Below are 22713 nucleotides of genomic sequence, written 5' to 3'. Positions count from 1 at the left end.
TCAGACCGCAGCTCCGTATGTCTCCTTTTTTTGGTATTTTCACGCAAATTCTTCTGCTAGTTGGGGTTTAATCCAATTCTGTATCCTTCCCTTCATGGCTCAGGGGTCCAAGATTATCTTCCGTGTCTGTGTTAATTGGTTTCCCTTTTCTTTGTTGAAGAGGGTCTTTGCAATCCCGCTGCCTAGTCCGCCATCTTGCCAGAAGCCCCCTCTGACATCTTTCTTGATTACCATTATTCATTTATAGAATATTCCTGCCATCATCAAGGTACATCCAGTGTATCCTTTCCATATGCTCTTATCCCTGCCTATCTCTGTCTTTATTTTGTACCACTTTCTCCTTTGCTCATCACTCTTTACCACACTAGTATTTCCTACTAGAACATGTCAGCTCATTTCTACTTAATATCCCTTCTGCCTCACTTTCTTTCCCTTCAGAACCTCCCATGGTTGACTACTTCTGTGCAAGTCTTATCTCAAATGTCACCTTCTCAGAGGTTTTCCTTAACTACATTATCTAAATTAGCATCCTGTCAATTTACTCTATCTTGACACATAGTTTAGTTTTTAAATATTTGTAAGTTTTATTTTCATTAAGACAATTAGATTCTATGATGACATAGCTTGTTACATTAAGTCCCCTCCAAAACAGACCAACGTATTACATTGATGATTTCAAAATAATGATTTTTCTAATTTTATAATTATATTATAATGAAATGTACAAATACCTAGTGTTAGAAAACCAAAAGAGAAGAACACACACAGCTGAAAGGACTGAAGAAAAAATTCAAGCCTTGAGTTGCAATATTGAAAGATTCTATGGGTAAAATATTGAATAATGCTGTAAGTATCAAAAGAATATGGAAGGAATACACGCAGTCATTGTATCAAAAAGAATTGGATAATGTTCAGCCATTTCAGGATGAACCAGTGGTATGATCAAGAACCAGTGGTATTGAAGGAAGATATCTAAGCTGCACTGAAGGAATTGGTGGAATACTCACTGAGGTATTATAACAAATGAATGCAATGCTGGAAGCCCTCACTTGTTTAAGCCAAGAAATTTGGAAGACTGCTACCTGGCCAGCTGACTGGAAGAGATTCATATTGTGCCCATTCCAAAGAAAGGTGATCCAACAGCATGCAGAAATTATTGAACAACATCACTCACAAGTAAAATGTCACAGAAAAGTCAAAAATAGTTGCAGCAGTACATAGACAGGGAACTGCCAGAGATTTACACTGAATTCAGAAGAGGGTGTGGAATGAGAGATATCATTACTGATATCAGATGGATCTTGGCTGAGAGCAGAGAATACCAGAAAGATGTTTACCTGTATTCAGCTGTGTGGATCATAACAAACACTGTGTGGGTCATAACGTTGTGGAGAATAGGACTTCCATAACACTTACTTAATTGTGCTCCTGGAGAACTTGTACATAGACCCAGAGCCAGTCACTGGAACAGAACAAGGGGATACTTCTTGATTTAAAATCAGTAAAGGTGTGTGTCAGGGTTGTATCTTTTCAATGTATTTATTCAAACTGTATGCTGAGCAGATAATCCAAGAAGCTGGATTATATGAAGAAGAATGTGGTATCAGTATTAGAGAAAGACTCATTAACAATCTATAATAGGTAGGTGACACAACCTTCTTTGCTGAAAGTGAAGATGACTTGAAGCACTTACTGATAAAAATCAAAGACTGCAGCCTTCAGTATGGATTGCACCTCAACATAAAACAAAAATCTTCACAGCTGGACCAATAAGCAACATTACAACAAATGGAGAAAAGAGTGAAGTTGTCAAAGATTTCATTTTACTTGGATCCATAATCAACAGCCATGGAAGCAGCACTCAAGAAATCAAACAATGTATTTCACTGGGCAAATCTGTTGCAAAAGTCCTCTGTTGTTGTTGTTGTTGTTATGTGCCTTCGAGTCAAACCCGACTCATAGCGACCCCTCCTTGCGTTTCCGAGGCAGTATCATTACGGAAGTAGGATTGCCCAACCTTCCTTCCGAGGAGTGGCTGGTGGGTTTGAACCGCCATCCGTCTGGTTAGCAGGCAAGTGTCTTAGCCATTATGCTACCAGAGCTCCCATAAAGTGTTAAAGAGCAAACATGTCACTTTGAAGACTAAGGTGCACCTGACCCAAGCCATGGTATTTTCAGTAGCCTCATATCTATGTGAAAGCTAAACAATGAAGAAAGAAGACCAAAGAATTGATGCATTTGAATTGTGTTGCTGGTGAAGAATATTTGACAATACCATGGACGCTGAAAGAATGAAGAAATCTGTCTTAGAAGGAGTGCAGCTGGAATGTTCTTTGGAAGCAAGCATGGCCAGACTTCGTCTCTAGTAATTGGTCTTGTTATCAGAAGTGATCAGTCCCTGAAGAAGGGTATCATGCTTGGTAAATGCAAAAAGGGCCAGAAGGCAACATCCTATAACCTCCTCCAACCTCACAATGGGGTAACAGGGTTACCATCAATAGGCCAAGGCTTATTCCTGTGAGGGCAGACATGCTGCCATCGTCCAGCCTTTTTACCAGTTCTGACACCAACCGTCCCTCCCACGGCACTCTATCCTACTCTGCTGGGTTCAATAATTCATTACAGTGGTCACACAGAAGTCACAGACAATACTCACGATGATGGGGTTTATTAGGGAAATAACAGGCTATAAGTCAGGTTCAGGAATGTTCTCAGGATACAGTTCTTCAATCAGGACAGTCTCCCCTCTGCTGTGCCCTCAGGTATACTTCTCTGACCCTTGGCCTCTGCCCTGCTCAGGCAAGTGTTACAAAGCTCTTTTAGCTCTGCCGATAGGTACACCTGCATGCACCCCACTCCACCAGCAAGACTCTTGCCCAAGGGCACTCAGCTTTCTCCCTCTATGGGTTGGAAAGCCCACCTCTCTGTCTCATGCCTCTGAAGGTGCCACTGCCACCTTCTCTCTGCCTGGGCATCTCTGCCAAGGAGGTCCAGCGCAGGGATCTCAGGTCCAAGAATGTGCTCCACTCCAACTCCAGCTCTTCTCTCTTGGTGGCAGTGAGATCCCCTCTTCTGCCTTTAGGAAGGCTCATTGTAAGCCCAATAGCATAGCAAAACTAAGCAATCCCAATATTAGAGTTTGCACACCTTAGTTGCATGGTTCCACCCAATAATCTGGTGGGAATCACAAAGACCATGGCTAGCAAAACCATACCAAGTAATTCACTGCACCACAGTAAAGTAGAGAGTCATCAAAAAAGGGGAGGACCCTCAACAAGCTGGTTTGACACAGTGACTGCAATAATGGGCTCAAGCATAGCAGTGATTGTAAGGATGGTGCAGAACTGGGCAGTCTTTCGTCCTGTTGTACATATGGTCTCTGTGAGTCAGAACCTTGATGGCAAGTAACAACATCAAAGGAGCTCTGGTAGCATAGTACCTAAGGCACTTGACTGCTAACCAGAAGGCTGGCAGTTCAAACCTACCAGCCACTCCTTGAAAGGAAGGTGGGGCAATCTACTTCTGTAGTGATACCTACCGCCTTGGAAACCCAAGGAGGGGTCGCTATAGTCAGGTGCAACTCGACGGCAAATAACAACAACATTGAGAACAATATGATCAAGATGGTCCATCAAACACTCCATTAATGCAAAATAAAGAAACTTCCATTGATGACATCAGTTTTTATTTCCTTCACAGCTCTCTTTTTCAGTGATTTATTTATTGTCTCTCTTCTAGAATGTAAACTCCATGATAACTGGGTCTTGTCTTGCTCACTGCTGAATCCTCAGCACCTAAAATCCTAAAATAGTGCTTGTAACATAGGAGGCATGCAATAAATACTTGTTGAATGAATGTGTAAAGTAGAAGAGGAGTCTTTCTGACTTAGATGAAGGTGATGAAGATGACATAATTGATGGCAGTCCTATGTTATCTAATTAATCATGACAGCCCTAAGAAGCAATGCGGTAGTTTTCATCTATTACAGATATGGGACTGAGGCACAGAGAGTTTAAGTGGTTTGTTCAAGAGCACACAGCCAATTTACCAAGAGACTTTATTGCCTTTGGATATCATGAGAAATGGAATTTTTCATTATGATAAGTGACAAGTATGATTTTTCATTATCATTTCACAAGGGGAAGCTCAGATGACCACTTTAGGGATTCTCCTTATCATCATTAAATATTTCCAGAATAAAAAGGTGCCTGTCATCTTACTCGATCTATGTGTACAGAAACACAAATGTCACCAGAATTAATGTGTGCAGAGAGGATACTTTGTTGAAATACTGAGGTTGATATTTATTATTTTTATTGTCTTTGTGTTATGAATAAATTGTTCATGTTCTGTATAAAACTATAGACATCATATTCTTAATAGATTTGTAAGAGATCGGGCTCTATCTCCCTTGTTGTTGTTGTTGTTGTTATATGCCATCGAGTCGGACCCGACTCATAGCGACCCCTCCCTGGGTTTCCGAGGCAGTATCACTACGGAAGTAGATTGCCCCATCTTCCTTCCGAGGAGTGGCTGGTGGGTTTGAACCGCCAGGCTTCTGGTTAGCAGTCAAGTGCCTTAGCCACTATGCTACCAGAGCTCCCCTATCTCCCTTAGAAAGCCTAATAAGCCATGAATGACCAAGAACCTTTGTCTAAAAACTGAGTGAGGCAAAGAGTTTTACATTGAATTTGTTGATTCTTTTGGAAAGTTGCAAATGTGAGATGTTCAAGTTTGGACACATCTCTCTCTCTTTCTTGGCATTTAAGTTGTATTTGGCATTTAAATTAAGTGAAGTTGGAGTCTTAACTCAGTTTTTTCATTCATCAAATAGTTCTTGAGCATCTGCGATATGCACCAGGTTTGATTTGTGAGTCGTAATTCAGGGGCAGAATGGGGGCTGGAGATAGAAATTTTGGAGTGATTGACATATAGATGGTCTTTGAAATCATGGGTCTGATGGAATTATCTAGGGAACATGTAGAGATTGAGCAAAGGCCAGGGACTGAGCCTGGGCTTTCTGACATTTACAGGTCATGAAGAAGACAGGAGCTACAAAACAAACTGAGAAGGATTGGTCAGTAAGGTCAGAGGCAAACCAGGAGAATATGATACCTGCAGCCAGATGAAAGGTTTCAAGGAGGGGAGTGGCCAGCTGAGTCAGGCTGACTAATGGATTTGACAAGATATAGGTTGTTGTTGATCTTGAAGGTAAGGAAGAAGGGGAGACTGTGGGTGTAGACTGTCCTCTCAAGAGGTTTTATGGGAGTGGGGAAGAGAGAAAAAAGATGGTTGCTCAAGTGATACGGATCAAGAGAAAGTTTTTTAAGGAATTACTACATTATGTTTGAATGCTGATCTATAGTGGTTTAGTATAGTGGCTTACGACAGTGAATCACCAGAGGGCTTGTTGAATCACAGATGTCTGATCACTGCCCCTCCCCTCCTCCAGATTCAGATTCAGGAGGTCTAGGTGGGGCCTTGGGAGCTCTGGTAGCATAGTGGCTAAAGGACTTGACTGCTAACCAGAAGGCTGGCGGTTCAAACCCACCAGCCACTCCTCGGAAGGAAGGTTGGGCAATCCTACTTCCGTAGTGATACTGCCTTGGAAACCCAAGGAGGGGTCTCTGTGAGTCGGGGCTGACTTGACGGCACATAACAACAACAACAACAGGTGGGGCCTTAGAGTGGATTTCTCACAGGTTCCCAGGGATGCTGATGCTGGACCACACTTTGAGAACTGCTAATCTACTAGAGAGGGGAAATTTGATGATGCAGGAGAGAGAGAATAATTGCAGGGGTCATGTGCCCTAGCCAACGCAGAAAGAGTTCCTCTGCAGTAATAGAAAGGAGGACAGAGCATTGGAGTATAAATCCTGGTGGTGGATGGATGAGGAGTCTTTACTTAACTGCTTTTCTTCCCTCAGGGGAATAAGAGTTGAGGTCTTCAGCTAGGAATGAGGAAGGGAGAGGGTATATGCAGGTTTGGAAGGAAGGGGAGTGGCAAATCAATTTTGCAAGAAAGATATAGTAAGATTTCCAGGTAGTGATGAGTGCCCACTTGTGATTTTTAGCCACAAATTTGAAGTGAAACTAATTGGCACAGTTGTGTGTTTTTCTTCAATGTCTGTTCAGCTGCTAAGGAAAATTTCAGAGTAGGTCAGAGTGAGGTGTAACCTGTATTAAGTTTTACTAAGTGATACAACAGAGCTAGAGAGAGTGTAGGAAGATGAAGGCTTTACAAAGGATGATGTGGGGGGTGGGAGATGGGGTCAATTAGTTAGTATCCAAACCCTATGGTGGCAACAGTGTCCTTATGTCCTGGTGTGTGTGAGTTTGAGATCCCTTCTATAGGGGGATGGTCCGCTCTAGTTATGGTCCCTTGTTAAGATGGATCTCTTGAACAGATGGAAGCAGTTGGGCTCAGGTGGGGAAAGGGGGGGCAGCCTTACAAGGAGTGACAGTGGTAATATCATTTTTTTTAATACTTATCTTTTTATCTCCTAGGGAAAAACTGGAAGAAAAAGCCAAATTATATGAAAAAATGACTAAAGGTGACTTTATAGGTAAATGTAATTATTTATTTATTTATTTTGCCATTCATAGCTCTGATAGTGTTACATTGTTTGTTAAAATAACCAAGAATGGGGAGAAATTTTTTAAGTCAAATTGTGCAAATGATGTTCCAGAGGAGTCTGACCTCCTCTAATGTCATGAGGGGAAGAGAGAGTCACCATCAGCAACATCAGCCCAAAGCTGATTCCTATGAGATGGTGGTCAGACATGCCTCCGCCCTCTAACCCTTTTACCAGTTCTGTAATTCTGACCCCAGCTTTCCCTCCCATAATATTCCTCTCCTGGGTTCAATAATTTATTGCAATGGCCACATAGGGCTTTACAAGGGATGATGTAGGGGGTGGGAGAACTCACAGACCATACTCAAACTTATGGAATTTATCAGGGAAATTTATTAGGAAGTAACAGATTACGATTCAGAATCAGAAATGACTCAGGATACAGTTCTTCACACAGGCCAGATGCTTCTCACCTGTGCCTATAGACATACCTCTCTGTCTGCCCTGCTTGTGCAAGTATTACAAAGTTCTTTTAGCCCTGCCTAGATGTCCAGAGGCATCCAACTCTGCCACTAGTAAGTCTTGACCCGATAACACTCAGCTCTAGCTCCATGGGTCAACAAGCCTAGCTCCCTTGACAAATGCCTGGTGGCACCCCACTCTGCTAGCAAGCCTGAAGGCACTCAGTTTTCTGTCTCTGTGGGCTGGGAAGCATACTGTGTTATCTCCTGCCAGTCTCCTGTTTCTGTCACCACCATTTCTCTACTGTTGCTGCTTTTTTTTTTTTTATTGTGATTTGGGTGAAAGTTTACAGAGCAAGTTCACTTTCCATACAGCGGTTCACATACACTTTGTCTCATGACATTGACTACAATTTACTACAATGCAACAGCTCCCCTCCCGCTTCTTCCCCATAGTTACCTCTTCCCTGTGTCCTTCCCTCCATGCACTCCTGCTCCCTGAGCTATGTCCCAGTGTATACACAACCCTTCTATTTTCCCATGATTGTTCTCTCCAAGGAGTGTATCTTCCTAGTGTAAATGCTTACCTCATATGCCTGTCTTTTGTTTGGCTGGAAGCCACATTAGTGGGTTCAATTCCAGACCTGAAATTGGGCCATAGTCTCAGTGGTTCTGCCATGTTCTATCAGACCAGCAAACCTGGTCCCTTTTTTTTTTTCCCAAATGATTTTGAGTTTTGTCCACATTGTTCTCCCTCTCTATCCAGGATCTTCTACGTAGATCCCCCTCCGAGTGGTTGAAAGTGGTAGCCAGGCACCATGTGGTTCTTCTGGTCTCATAGTCGTATAGGTTGAGGATGGCATGGCGTACCAGTCACTTGGACTAATTGCTTCCATGAATCTTTGTTTTCTTCATTCTTCTTTGCTCTGGACGAGGAGAGACCCATTGTTGCATCTAGATGACTGCTTGCAAGCTTTTAAGATCCCAGTCCCTGCTGTTGCTTCTTGCTGTCTCTCCAGTGTTAAAACCTCTTTCTTTGTGTTCTGGGTTTAGGAGGCTTTCCAGCTCAGGGACCCTGGGTCCAAAGGGTGTGTGTGCTCTTGGCTCTTCTTTTCCTGATGGTTGTGAGGTCCCTCTTTCCACCCCTGGGATGGCTTACTTCAAGCCCAGTGGGATGGCAAAACTGACCAGTCCCCTCATTAGGATTCCATACACCTTATTTGCATGGTCCCATCACCCCCCTCCCTGCAAGGGTGCCATGCACCTTATTTACATTGTTAGCAAGCTGTCCCCTTTATGGGCCACAAGCACTCATTTGCATGGTCCCACCCAGTCATTTGGTGGGAGTTAGAAAGAGTATGTATAGAAGGGCCATATTAAGTAGTTCATTGCACCACACAAGTGGATTACTTTTGTAGCAGCACTGAAACAAAATTGGAATCAATTTACCCGTTGTTCATTGGGTACCAAGGAGCACGTTAGGTGCTCCAAGGTGCAGTTTGATCCAGATTCTTTGCCCTCGAGGTAGGTATCATCAGGTGGAAAATGACACATAATAAAGCAAGTTAGGAAACAAGGTCTAAATAGGCCCTAATTCTGTTCAATTATAGCTATGTTTATTTAAAAACAAAAAGACTAGGGAAGTAATTATGGTTTTGTCATAGTCATAGCATTGTTTCCTTTTCCCCTATTTTCTGTGATACAATTTTTTTTTTTTTTAATTTTTATTGTGATTTGGGTGAAAGTTTACAGAGCAAATTCACTCCCCATACAGTAGCTCACATATACTTTGTCTCAATTGACTGAAATTTCCCACAATGCAACAGCCCCCCTCCCACTTCCTCCCCATAGTTACCTCTTCCCTGTGTCCTTCCCTCCCACATGCTCCTGCCCCCTGAGCTGTCTTCCTGTGCATACACAGCCATTCTGTTCTCCCATGATTGATCTCTTCAAGGAGTGTATCTACCTAATGTAAACAGTCAGCTTATATGCTTCTCTTTTGTTTGGCTAGAAGCCATAGGAGTGGCTTTAATTCCAGACCTGAAGGGCAGCTAGGGTCCATGGTCTTAGTGGTTCCATCTGGCAGACCAGCAAACCTAATTCCTTTTTTTTTTTTTTTTTTTTTTTTTTAAATGATTTTGAGTTTTGTTCCACATTGTTCTCCCACTCTATCCAGGATCTCCTACATAGATCCCCCTCTGAGTGGTTCACAGTGGTAGCTGGGCATCATCTAGTTCTGGTCTCACAGTCGTATAGGCTGAGGATTGCATGGTGTACCAATTGCTTGGACTAATTGTTTCCATGAATCTTTTTGGTTTTCTTCATTCTGTTTTGCTCTGGATGAAGAGAGACTCATCATTGCATCTACATGGCTGCCTGAAAGCTTTTAAAATCCTGGTTGCTACTTACCAAAGTAGGATGTAGAACAATGTTTTTGTGTAGTATGTTATACCAATTGAGCTTGATGTCCCTGTGACTGTGGTCCCGAGCCCACAGGTCCAACTACACAGTCCCTCTGGGTTAACTGTGGCCAAGAAGTGCTACAACCTTGTCCCTTGTCTGTTCTACTATATACCTGGGAATTGTTATAGAACATGCAAATATACTTGTAAAATCATTGTCTGCTAACTCTGTACATGGTCATGGGCACACTCCTCCCTGCATAGACATACCTAATAGTTCAGCCTGTCCACCCATCTATCAACCCATATATCAATGTTTGCCTTCACTGACAATGCAGTACTGTATGTGCAGAAGGGTTCATTTTTGTTGTCTATGCCTCCCATGCACCTCTCTGTGTCTTGCTCTTCCTCAGTGCCACTTTGTTGATCATTCACGTTTGGTACATTGCCCTTCTCTTCACCCAAATCAATACTTGTCTCTATCTATCTAACAGTGTTCCCTCCCCTCCCCTCCCACCCCTGGTAACCAACAAAGAAAATTTCCTTCCATATATAAACCTTTCCTTGACTTTTTACAGTAATGGACTAATACAATATTTGTCCTTCTGTGATTACCTTATTTCACTCAGCATAATGTCCTCCCAGTTCATCCATGTTATGTGGTGTTTTGCACATCCTACATTATTCTTTAGTGTTGCATAGTATTCCATTGTGTGTATGTACCATAGGTGGTTATCCATTCTCCTGCTGATGGGCACCTGGGTTGTTTCCATCTTTTTGCTCTTGTAAATAGTGCTGTGATGAACATAGGTGTGCATATATCTGTTCTTGTCCTGGCTCTCACTTCTTTAGGATATATACCTAGTAATAGAATGACTGGGTCAAATGGTATTTCTAATTCCAGCTTTTTAAGGAATGGCCATACTGCTTTCCACAGTGGTTGTATCATTTGACAGTCCCACCAGCAGTGTATGACAGTCCCAGTCTTCCCACATCCTTGCTAGCATTTGTTATTTTCTGTCTTGTTGAACTTTGCTGCTAGTGCTGGGAAGAGATGATATCTCGTTAATTTGCATATAATATAATTGCTTTTAAAAGTAAGAAGAATAAGAAAGATCCCCCTTTTGTCTTACCCCACTCCCCACAAAAAAGAAAACCTACCCCACAGATAATAGTAGAAGAAATGTTACCAGGCTGTGCATATTTCATTGCCAAAGGCAGAGAAAGTGAATAAGCAGACCAGGATGTCTTTAGGGAGAAGATAGGCTCTAATGTAGGTGTTAAGGCCTGGAGATTTAAAGAAAGGGAGTCTGCAGGGGGAGAGCAGTGAGAACAGATCAGTCACAGGGAAGAGAGGGCTGGAGCTCTGCAGGGCAGACAAGCAGGGCTGGGCAGGGGCAGCAGAGCAGCAGGAGAGAGGCATGTCTGGACCCAGGTCACCTCTGCCCAGACAGCAGCGATGTGGCAGGAAGTCAAGCCTAGGACCCGCAGGGGAAAGCTGTATCTTCTCATTGAAGCCAGCAGTAGGGTGGCCATCAGCCAGGAGGCCTTGCTGTTATGTGGCCTTATAATTCAGCTCTAGGGTACACTTTTTCCCCGGTTGAAGTATGTTGTGGTTTTTATTCTTTTACAAAAAAAAAAAGCAACTTTTCTCTTTGAATTAAAACTCAACTGTTGTTAATAGAGAAATCAAGTTCAAGGAGTGCATATGTGGACATGGAGATTGGGTTTTTGTCAAAGCAAAGCAAGTTACTTAAGTTTTAGAGCTTCAGTTATTCTCCACTGTAAAGTGGGGATAATTACACCACTACAACACCTGGTTATAGGGAACCTGATATCTCTTAAATATAGCTTAATCTCTGTCTTCGGGGACGAAGACTTAAGTGACTTTCTCTTAAATCCCACATCAAAAAAAAAAAAAACCAAAGTCATTGCAGTCGAGTCAGATCTGACTCATAGCAACCACTCCTAGGGTTTCCAAGGAGGTATCACTATGGAAGTAGATTGCCCAACCTTCCTTCTGAGGAGTGGCTGGTGGGTTTGAACTGCTAGCCTTCTGGTTAGCAGTCATGCCTTAGGTACTACACCACCAGAACTCCCAAATCCCACATAGTGAAATTTCATTTGGGAATGCAGATATCCTGAAATAAAGTCATGGATTGCTACTTCACTGTTCATCTAGGTCTTGGCTTATAGGTAGCTCAGAAGTGCTGGGGGCAGACAGTGCATATCTCTGTAAGCCTTGTGGTTCCTGGCACCCTGTCTTGCCTGAAAATGGTATTCATTGATTGGAAAGAATTCAGATGACTTCTATTACGACCCTTAAAACACTTAGAGAATTTGGGTGAAATGACACAGCCCACCTGATTGTGTTGTTGTTGTTATATGCCACTGAGTTGGACCCGACTCATAGCGACCCCTCCTTGGGTTTCTGAGGCAGTGTCACTACGGAAGTAGGTTGTCCAACCTTCCTTCTGAGGAGTGGCTGGTGGGTTTGAACCGCCAGCCTTCTGGTTAGCAGTCAAGTGCCTTAGCTACTGCGCTACCAGAGCTCCTGCCAACATGATTAGAGAGGTATATTACCTGTAGTACAGATATTCTGTTGTCTTGATCTGATGATGTGAGAAATGTGGTTCTGCTTCTATTTTATGTAATAGGCTGGATGAGTCTCTTGGAATCAAATGGTTGTGTTATCTTAAAATGGTATTCTGAGATGATATTGCTAACTCAGATAGTGTATTGAGTAGGCAGCAAAACACTTCAGACATTTTAAAGATTTTTTTGTGGTGTATGTTTCAGATGGCCTATTTATAGCTTCACTGTGAGGGTCCCGAGGTAGCTGTGTATCTTTGTAAGCATTCCAGGAGGGATTGACTTATTGACTGGTGAACTGTCAGGAGTAATTGAACAGCCCTGTTGATAAACGTGACTGTTTCATACCAATTCCATACATGGTTTTCTCTTTTGATGTCAAGGATCTGAAAATTGATTTTTGTGTCCTAGATGAAGAGGTGGAAGATTTGTACCTTGTGGATTTCACACAGAAGATCATAGACAAGCGCAAAGAAATGGATACATTTGGTGCAAATAGAGATTCTATAAAGGCAGAAGAAAGGGAAGCTGATGATGAAAATCTTTCTGAAAGAGATATACCTCCTCCCCAAGACCCCAGTGAAGAATGGTTTGTGATATTATGCAATTAGATCATATTAACATTGTATAACTTAAGTTTACTTTGTGTGTGTGTTTACTTTTTGACAGTGCTTTTGCTTAGTTGCTTGCTGTTGAACCATTTTATTCCTCAGTTTCTTTCTTTTGAGAACCCCCCCTCCTTTAAATAAGATTGATGTAGATTATTAAAATAATTACTAATAATGACTGAACTCCTACTACATGCTTTGTGCCATTCCAAGCACAGGGGCATGTGGTCATTATAGTAACAAACCTGTTTTCTGCATTTCTACTAACAAAACTGCTCATGAATGTGATAGAGTTCCTTTGTTACCTGTGATTCTGCCTTACCCTAGCCTTTGTTCAGACATCATGAATAGTTGAGTAGCAAGTATCTCTGTGTCTAGCAAAAAGAAGTTGGCGGAGTTGGCACAGCATGTCTTCTTGACTGTGAGATTCTTTGGCAGTGTGGTATAAACATTGTGGACTTTGGACTGGAATAGCTTGAGCTCCACTTTTTCCTCGTGATGTGACCTTGATTATGTTCTAACCTGTCTAAAGCTCAGTTTTCTCCTCTGTAAAACAGGGATAACAATGCCCATCTCCCTTGACTGTTAGCCTTAAACTCCCTTCAGAAAGTGTTCTAGGCTAGCTACTCAAGAAACTATCTGGGGATTATAAGCAGACAGTTAATAAACCTTACTTGTTGAAATTACCTTGAATTTCACCTTAGTAGGTGAATGATAGAGAAAAACAAACTAGTCCTCTCCTTACAGAGAGACCAATGTGTATGTAAGTAGAGACTGTAATAAAAATTTCATTATGAGTTTTCTCTGCCTAAGATAATAAAATTTAGAAACTTGTTCAGAAGTACTTGAAAATTACTTAGAGATTTGCTGATGCTGTGAAGATTTTCCTGGGAATGACCCCACCTGCCCACCCTCCCTGCTGTGTAGAGCCCTCCCATCTTCTCTTCAAGGCTCAAATATCCTCCTTGTGGGTGCATTCGTTAGGAATAGCATGGCTCTGTATACAGCGTCTGTGGCCCTTTTGTCAGCCATTGGCCCTGTGGGCAGGAGTCATCTAAGCACTAAAGAGACCAACTCTAGCTCTTCTTCCTGGGACAAACAGGTGTCAGAAGACATTCTACCTTCTAAAAAACTTGTATCTGAATAGCTGATACCATTTGGGGTAGGTTAATCTGGTTGCATGCTATATGGAGCTGGTTGAGAAGCACCTATAGTCTCTTCCATTGATGCCCTTAGGATTGGGGGTTTTTTCCCTCATCTGCACTCTGGTAGTGGTGAGTTAATATACTTATTGCTCCTTTGGATCTTACCTTTTATTACTAACACATACCTGGCCTCATTACCAGAAAAAAATTTGAGGCAAACTTCTGATAGTTTTCATATCCTCCCTGATGTCAATAAATATTCGATGGGCTTGTGCCTTAGCATCCCCCCAGAGCCCTTTGAAGATGGCATGAGTCCTATACCTCCTTGTATCACCCTCAGTACCATATCTAGTAAGACTTTACCCCCAGGAGTTGCTCAGTAAGTGATTGCTGATTAAATAGATCAGTTGCTGACTACGGTCTTGTCCTTTTTATTTTGATGGTTTCTGTATGTTTTGGAGGCCTTCTCCAGAAACAGAATAGCCTATGATTGCTTTTGATAGCAGAAATCTCATGTTCTTTGAAAGATCTAATGTCTTCTCTTTTTCTGCTTATTAATGCCTATTTGATTACAAGCAATTTGTCATGATTTGAGTAGTATTGAGAGCAATTGAAGGGGTCACATGCCACCATATGGTAAAGGAAGATGCACTGCAAGCAGTTCTGACACTTTTTGTTTTTAAATTAAGTTTCAGAATTGTAACTGCTTGTAAAATCCTGTCAGTAGTTAAGTTCCAGGTGGTGCTAAAGCTTTCCACAAAAATACTGTAAATAATTATGCAAACCATCTGGCTAAATGGTTTTCTTCCCCCATTCATTTTAAAAAAGAAAAAGAAAGGGAGAAAGAAACTGGCTTTCTGCAGTTGGAGTTTTTATTTCTTGTGATAGTCATTTTTAGAACTGTAGTAGTAGATTCTTAGACATTGGGTTTTTAAATCACAGGCTAACAACTGAAATCAGCATGTTTAAGAGGAAACAAACTGCTAACAAAGCAAAGCCATGTATATGAGAATCTGACTTTGAGTTGGTCCATTAGTACTTATTGGCCACTTACTGTGTGTTCAGCACCCTGCTCAAGGATGTAGGAGATTCCTTTGCCCATAGTTTAAAAAATTAAAAATCTGTTATATCATAATGCAAATGAAATGTTTTCCGTGGAAATTTGTCCACACAATTTTTTGTTGTGGAAAGGCAAACTATTTCAATATGCCTTACTGTCTGCCTGGCTCCCCTGTGTAATGGCTGTAGAATTTGAGCACAGTTGTAGAAAGAGGACCAATGGACTGGTCACTGTTGAGATGCTTTAATGGCATAAAATGTGTGTTACTTGACTTCCTCCTAGTTACAAAGAGTCCAAAAACTTCTATGACTTAAATTTCTAATTTAGTGGGAAGGAATATACCAATTAGAAGAAATAAGGGAAAGAATAAAAAGTCAGATTTGGGAAGACTGAGGAATTGAGCAAGTTGGGAATCTGGAGTAAATCAGAATAAAGTTATTAAGATGCTGATAAAATATTTAGAATTGTCTAAACCATATTAAAATAAGTCCTGAAATGTTGCAGCAAGGGGTGTGTGTGTGATTTATCTTTGAAATCAGAGCCATAAGTGATCAATTATTTTCTACAGTTTCTGAAACAGATTTTAAATTTAAAAGTTAAGTTCTAAAACTTATTAAAGGGCACAATGACCTTATTGTGTATAATTTTTTTACTTTAAAAAAGCATGATGTATTCAGTGGCAGTGATCTCTCAGGTTGAGGGCTTTCCTTGGTAATAAGACCTACATTCGTTCTTCACCATGTTCCAGTGTACAAAGCCACCTTCATATCTTTTCACTTTCATTTTAGGGTGGATTATGTGGATTCTTTAGGACGATCTCGACGCTGTATGAGAAAGGATTTGCCAGATCTACTGGAGATGGATAAAAATCTTCAGGGGAGACTGTAAGTATGTGATATGCAGAGTTTTGCCCAGTTCTGAAATGCAGCCAGAGAGATTATTGTGTGGGAAATGCTGTTTTATATATAATGAGGTGTCTTTTTTTTTGTTCCAGTAAGGAGATTATTAGTGTATGGGAGCTCTGGTAGCATAGTGGCTAAGGCACTTGACTGCTAACCAGAAGGCTGGCAGTTTCAAACCCACCAGCCACTCCTCGGAAGGAAGACTGGGCAATCTACTTCCGTAGTGATACTGCCTCGGAAACCCAAGGAGGGGTCGCTATGAGTCGGGCCCGACTCGATGGCACATAACAACAACAACAACAGAATATTTACTGAATTACTTTTTAGCGGTTAACATACACATAATCTACGTTCTGGGAACAACCTGGAAGTTCACTAGCAGGGGAATGATGGATCATCCATACTGTACAGCTAGTGAAAGGAATGAGTTAGCGCTACAGCTCTTTACTTAGAAGGATGTCCATAACCTGGAAAGGATTATAAATGAGTAACAAATATAGAATGAGCCCCAAACCTACAAAAAACCTATGTGGAGAAAGGTGGTTAAGAATATACTTGCTTATTCCTGGTTAAGAATATACTTGCTTATTCCTGAGGGCAGAGAAGTAGGTAGTTTATTACACAACTTTTTCTTTATGTATCTTTTCATTTTTGAAGTAAGACCCTTATAACTAGATTTTTTTTTTTTCTTGTGAGGCCTAAGAGCTAAAGAAAACAAAAAAAAAAACTCACTGCCATCAAGTAGGATCCAACTCATAGCGACCCCTCCTTGGGTTTCCGAAGCAGTGTCACTACAGAAGTAGATTGATTGCCCAGTCTTCCTTCTGAGGAGTGGCTGGTGGGTTTGAACGCCAGCCTTCTGGTTAGCAGTCAAGTGCCTTAGGCACTAGGCCATTAGAACTCCTAAGACAGATCTACATAATTGCTAAAATGTCCAAGGGAATAGCATTACTCCTGACAAGGGCAGCTGCTGTGTGAAAAGTATTGGGAAAAGCTTCCTCTTGTCGGAAACCCCCAGGTTCCTACCTCCTGTAGGTTCCAGCTTCCTGCTTGGGCTCAGCATAAGGGATAAAGAGCAGAGACACCCTGAGCCTCTCATGGTCTGGCCATCTGGGAGGAGACAGTGTCATGTAGCTTCCACATCCCTGGACAAGAGACCAGAGAAGTCCTGGAGTCCCTCGTCCCTGTCTCTGGGGCTGTCTATTCAGCCCAGGACTGGGATGAGAAGGAAAGTTATTTGTCTTGAGTGCTGTGGCAAGATTCTAGTAGGCTAATGCAGTGAGTTAGGTCCTTCATCAGAGAAAGATACAAACTGTTTTTATCACTTTTCTAGTAGTGTATGGGCCAATTACTTCTGTGGGAATCATCTTCTTTATCATATAGGGTTATATATTCATGATCCAACTCACTGAACTTTAGCATTGATTTCTCACAGCTCTTATCTGAAGGTAGTTTTTCCTCTATTTTTGTACTAGTTTCATTAGTCCTGCTAATGAAAAAACCTTATTATCTGAAGATATGAGAAAAGAACTTCAGCGCCAGCAATGGGAAGAAGAAGAAAGGGAAGCTCTGAAAAGGCCAATGGGGCCCATACATTATGAAGACATTCGTGAAAATGGTATAATTATTTTCCTCCGTTTTTCATCTTTTTTTTTTTTAATTTTGAACTAATGACAAGCATAAAGGGCAGTATTCATCAACAGCTCTTATACAGAAATAAAGGATTCTGCTTTGGAAATTGTAAATATCCCCTTTGTTCACTCTATAGCCTAAAAAATACTTATGTTCAGAAGCTCATTCTAACAGTCTATTAATGCTAGAGTTTGTTTTCTGAGAGAAATAGAAATGGCGTATGGCTGAGAATTAATGAATCTTTTTTGTTATGCTTGTGATGAGTGATTTGGCAGATAAAATAGAACTAATTCTAACATTTTTATTTTTGCTTAGCTACTTTTTTGGGGGGTTTGTTTTTAGTTTGTGCCAAATATCACTGCATTTCTTTTTACTTTGGTAGGAAATGTGGCCTGAATATAATTTATTGATAAGGAAAATCTAATCTTTTGGATAATTTTGACTTATTTCAGAGGCCCGACAACTTGGTGTTGGATATTTTGCCTTTGCCCGAGATAAAGAGCTGAGAAACAAGCAAATGAAAACTTTAGAGATGCTACGAGAACAGGTACAGATTAAATTCAAAGCCAATGTTAAGAAGAGTTTGAGCAACTGATTCCTTATTGAACCTTACTGTAAAAAATCTAGTAAATTAATTAGAAATTAAACTTAATATTCAAAATGCTATTTTATGGCTTGCATCGAGGTAATTGTCATATTATTTTTGTGTTTCAAACTTTAAGATTATATAACTTCTCAAAAATAATCTATGCACTTTGATAATAATTTTGTTTCAAATGTGGTACTTTTAGGGTAGCCTGGGTGAAAAATAGAATATTATATAAGGGATTAAGGAGTAGAACAGCATTGGTTTGTTTCCTTAACTGTTAAGTCTTCCAAGATGCTCTAACCTTCAGAAAACATTGAAGGGCTCATATAAGAGTACTTACTGGTCTTCTTTTTGAGGGTCTCAAGGATAGTTTCTTAGAGGTGGCATGAAAATCAACTAGTTAGTTTATTTTTATAATAAAATGCATTATTTAATCCTTTTCAAAAGAAATACTGTGAATTGTGCTTCACACAATTCTAATATTCTATTCTGTTTAGACAACAGATCAGAGAACAAAACGAGAAAACATAAAGGAAAAACGAAAGGCTATGTTAGAAGCAAGACTTGCCAAACTCCGACAAAAAAAGATGAAAAAGTCAAAAGAAGATGGAACAGAGAAAGAAGATGGGGGTATGTGATGGTTCATATTTTTGTACTTCAAAAGGAGAGATCTTAGTTCCAGTGATACCTCACTAATAGTACTGGCAAAATGGAGATTAGCTGTTTTATGTTATTCTTTAAACAAGCCATATACCTTTATGGTACTGCCAAGAGCAATTTTTATAACCAAAGTGATGTGGAATGATATTCCAAAAAATTTTTTAAGCTGTAGACCAGGATATTAACCAATAGTGCATCATAGAACAGCACAGTTTAATAACTGAGGCTTAGAGAAAGAGATCTTAAAATAAATTTTAGTTGTGTACATACACTCTTTAGATTTAAATTTTCTGCTGTGGTTATAGTTTGGGCTGATTATTATACATCCATTTTTCTTTTTTCAAAAAGAAATATATTCAAAAAGTCAGATAATAAAGAATTTAGGTTAACAAAGCTTACCAAAGTAATTGTGCTCTACAGGTTGGTGATTCGGAATGTGGAGCACATTTTCCCTTGGAAACACTATTAAATATTGTGGTTAAAGTAGCTTACAGTATTAGTAATACTAATATAGACTAAACTGCCATAACAAAGAATCACCTAACTAGAATGACTCAAATAAGCTGGAAGTCTGTTTCTCTGTTTTAATAGTTTAGAGGTGGGTAGGCAGGTTAGTAGCACTCCTCCCAGGTCATCTGGGTCTGGTCATCCAGACCCAGGCTTTCTCCTGCCTTGCTGTTTTTGCTATTGTATAGAGGGTTGCTCTTATTATACAATCAAAGCTTGCTTTTCAGTACCTATTTGTGATTCATCCCAGAGGAATGGGGACAGAGAGAGAGGAGCAAAACCAGCCTCCTTTTTAGGAATGTGAGTCGGAAGTTGCACACAGGCTATCTGTTACTATTCCATTGGCCAGAACTCAGCCCCATGGTCCACACCTGACTGCAGGAGAGGCCAGAAAATGGTCACTTTGGCAAGGTGATCATGCACCCAACTGAGACTTGGGGGAGTTTTTGTTAATAAAAGGAAGAAGGGAAGTATGGGTGCTAGGGGACAAATAGAAACCTGCCCAACTCACACAAAAGCCTGTGCTAAGCCACGGGCCATTTTCTAGTCTCTGAACAAAACCTCAAATTTTGCTTTGAAAAGAGACTAGAAACATTTAGGAATTTGAAAATCATCTGTTTAGTTTCATATAAATGCTGTCTCCCCATAATATGGTAAACTCTGTATATTGTTTCTCTATTTTTGTCCCACCTTCTGAACATTTGTCATTTCTAGAAGATATGAGGTGCTGCCACAGTGTTATTTTTAAAAATCATGTTTTAAAAGAATGTGGCCAAAACTGGAAAACTTATACAAGCCTGTTCCCAAACTTCAGTTCTGCATCACCCAGCTCCCTTGCTATATCTGAGAGTCTTACTTTAGTAACTTAGGAATTTCTCATCTTTTGATTGTTGGTTTGGGGAAGCGGAGTGGCATAGTGGGAAGCAGGCTTTGAAGTCCATCCAACCTGGTTTGAATCCTGGCTCTCATCACATTCTACCAGTGTAGTGCTTCTGAGCTTAATTTTCCTGATCTATAAAATGGAAATACCAATGCTAACTTTATTAGGGCTGTTAGGAAAATTAATGGAATATTGTATAAAAAGTCCTAGCCCACTATCTGGAACATGATAGGCACTCAGCAAATTGTTGTTGTTGTTGTTGTTATGTGCCATCGAGTCGGCCCCAACTCATAGCGACCCCTCCTTGGGTTTCCGAGGCAGTATCACTACGGAAGTAGGATTGCCCAACCTTCCTTCCGAGGAGTGGCTGGTGGGTTTGAACCGCCAGCCCTCTGGTTAGCAATCAAGTGCTTTAGCCACTATGCTACCAGAGCTCCTTCAGCAAATAGTAGTAGTTATTTTTATTCTCAGATTAGCATGTTATATCTAGTGCTTTTTTTAAAAAAATAGCTCTAAGCTTTGTTATAATAATGTCTTATTTCCTTTTGCAAAAATAGATGATGTTATTGAGCATTTTCCCCCAATACCAGAAGCCACCCCAACTCCTCCCCCCACTGCCCAGAGCAGCAAAGTAGAAGTCATCATTCAGGAGAGGAAGGACACCAAGCCTGGAGTGCCACATGTCCGGGAGTGGGACAGAGGCAAAGGTAAGAGAGGAAGGCTCCAAGTGTGTAACTTTTCCCAACAGTGGGCTTGTGAAGGGGACTGCTGATCAATGTGTGAATCTGGTGAGCCCTAGTGGTCCCATGAGGTTTAAGGAATTCTCCAGATCCTTAAACTTGTTTCTTCTTGATATCCAGACATTTAGCTATTTGTAAACAGGAGGTCTAATAAGGGAGGCCACGGTCTACAGAGGCCTTATGTCAAAAATATATTTTTGGAGACACTTGGGAAGAATTTTTACATTTGCGCTGTTCTCCTGTGGTACTACAGCTTTGGAATGCCATTTCTCAGGAACAGCATTGTAAATATTAGGAAGGTTTGGTATTTTTGTGTTTTTTTGCAGTCCTTTTTATATACAATTGAAAACTGTGACAATGTGTTAAACTGGTTCACGTATCGTTCCACTGAGTTATGCAAAACCTCCATTAACTGATTTTCTGTAAATACACCATGATTAGCAGGTTTTCTGTAAATACACTATGGTGCCTACAGCTGCCTTTCTTTGGAAAAAGTCTGTAGTTTATACCTCTTTGAAAGAGATCATTTTGGTAGTATATTTGCTCTTGTGGTTTGAGCTAATTAGATCCAAGACCAGAGTAAGATAAATGAACATGTTGTTGTAGGTGGTGTTGTTAGGTGCCATAGAGTTGGCTCCGACTCATAGTGACCCTATGTACAACAGAACAAAACACTGCCCAGTCCTGTGCCAACCTCACAATCCTTTCTATACCTGAGCCCATCGTTGCAGCTACTGTGTCAATCCACCTTGTTGAGGCGCTTCCCCTTTTTCGTTGACTCTCCACTTTACCAAACATGATATCCTTCTCCCAAGAATGGTCCCTTCTGACAACATGACCAAAGTAGGTGAGACGAAGACTGACCATTCTTGCTTTAGGAGCATTCCGGCTGCACTTCCTCCAAGACAGATTTGTTAGTTCTTTTGTCAGTCCCTGGTACTTTCAGTATTCTTCGCCACCACCACAACTCAAAAGCATCAGCTCTTCTTTGGTCTTCCTTATTCATTGTCCAGTTCTCACATGCATTATGAAAAAAAAAAAAAACAGTCTCACTGCTGTCGAGTCGTTTCTGACTCATAGCGACTCCTCCTTGGGTTTCCAAGGCTGTATCTCTATGAAAGTAGATTGCCTGATCATGCATATGAGGCTATTGAAAATGCTATGGTTTGGGTTAGGAGCATCTTAGTCTTCAAGGAGACATCTTCGCTCTTCAGCACTTGAAAGAGGTCTTTTGTGGCAGAATTGCCCAATGCAATACATCGTCTGATGTCTTGACTACTGCTTTCATTGGTGTTGATTGTAGAACAAAGTAATATGAAGTCTTTGACGACTTCAATCTTTTCTCCATTTATCATGATACTGCTTATTGATTGAGCTGTGAGAATTTTTGTTTTCTCTATGTTGAGATGTAATCCATACTGTAGATTGTGGCCTTCAGTCTTCACCAAGAAGTGCTTGAAGTCATCCTCACTTTCAGCAAGCAAAGTTGTGTTGTCAGCATATCTCAGGTTGTTAGTGAGTCTTCCTCCGATCCTGATGCCACGTTCTTCTTCATATAGTCCAGCTTCTCGGATTATTTGCTCAGCATACAGATTGAATAAGTATGGTGAAAGGATACAACCCTGACGTACTCCCTTCTTGATTTTAAACCATGCAGTGTCCCCTTGTTCTGTTCGAACAACAGCTTCCTGGTCTATGTACAAGTTCCTCATGAGTACAATTAAAACTCACTGCCGTGGAGTCAGATCCGACTCATAGTGATCCCTCCTTGGGTTTCCAAGGCAGTATCTCCACAGAAGTAGATTGCTCAACTTCCTCCAGGAGTGGCTCTGAAATTCCCATTCTTCTCAATATTATCCATAATTTGTTATGATCCACACAATTGAATGCTTTTGCATAGTCAATAAAACACAAGTAAACATCTTTCTGGTATTCTTTGCTTTGAGCCAAGATCCATCTG

The 22713-nt window shown here is 40.9% G+C and overlaps 1 protein-coding gene across 1 annotated transcript in view; it reads left to right on the top strand.

Moving 5' to 3' along the window:
• The window catches only part of CCDC174 (coiled-coil domain containing 174), a 41432-nt gene that overhangs the window by 15898 nt on the left and 2821 nt on the right, over window positions 1-22713 (top strand). Inside the window, exons 4-10 of the mRNA XM_007950599.2 lie at window positions 6508-6566; window positions 12442-12619; window positions 15632-15727; window positions 17221-17363; window positions 17830-17924; window positions 18464-18596; window positions 20571-20720. Of these exons, the coding sequence (XP_007948790.1) occupies window positions 6508-6566; window positions 12442-12619; window positions 15632-15727; window positions 17221-17363; window positions 17830-17924; window positions 18464-18596; window positions 20571-20720 (854 nt within the window). The remainder of the gene's footprint in view (window positions 1-6507; window positions 6567-12441; window positions 12620-15631; window positions 15728-17220; window positions 17364-17829; window positions 17925-18463; window positions 18597-20570; window positions 20721-22713) is intronic.

The sequence above is a fragment of the Orycteropus afer genome, unplaced genomic scaffold (assembly GCF_000298275.1).
Source record: "Orycteropus afer afer isolate SDZICR_OR568_19922 unplaced genomic scaffold, OryAfe1.0 scaffold00282, whole genome shotgun sequence".
NCBI classification, from domain to species: Eukaryota; Metazoa; Chordata; class Mammalia; order Tubulidentata; family Orycteropodidae; genus Orycteropus; species Orycteropus afer.
This window is presented reverse-complemented; position numbering and strand designations above follow the sequence as displayed.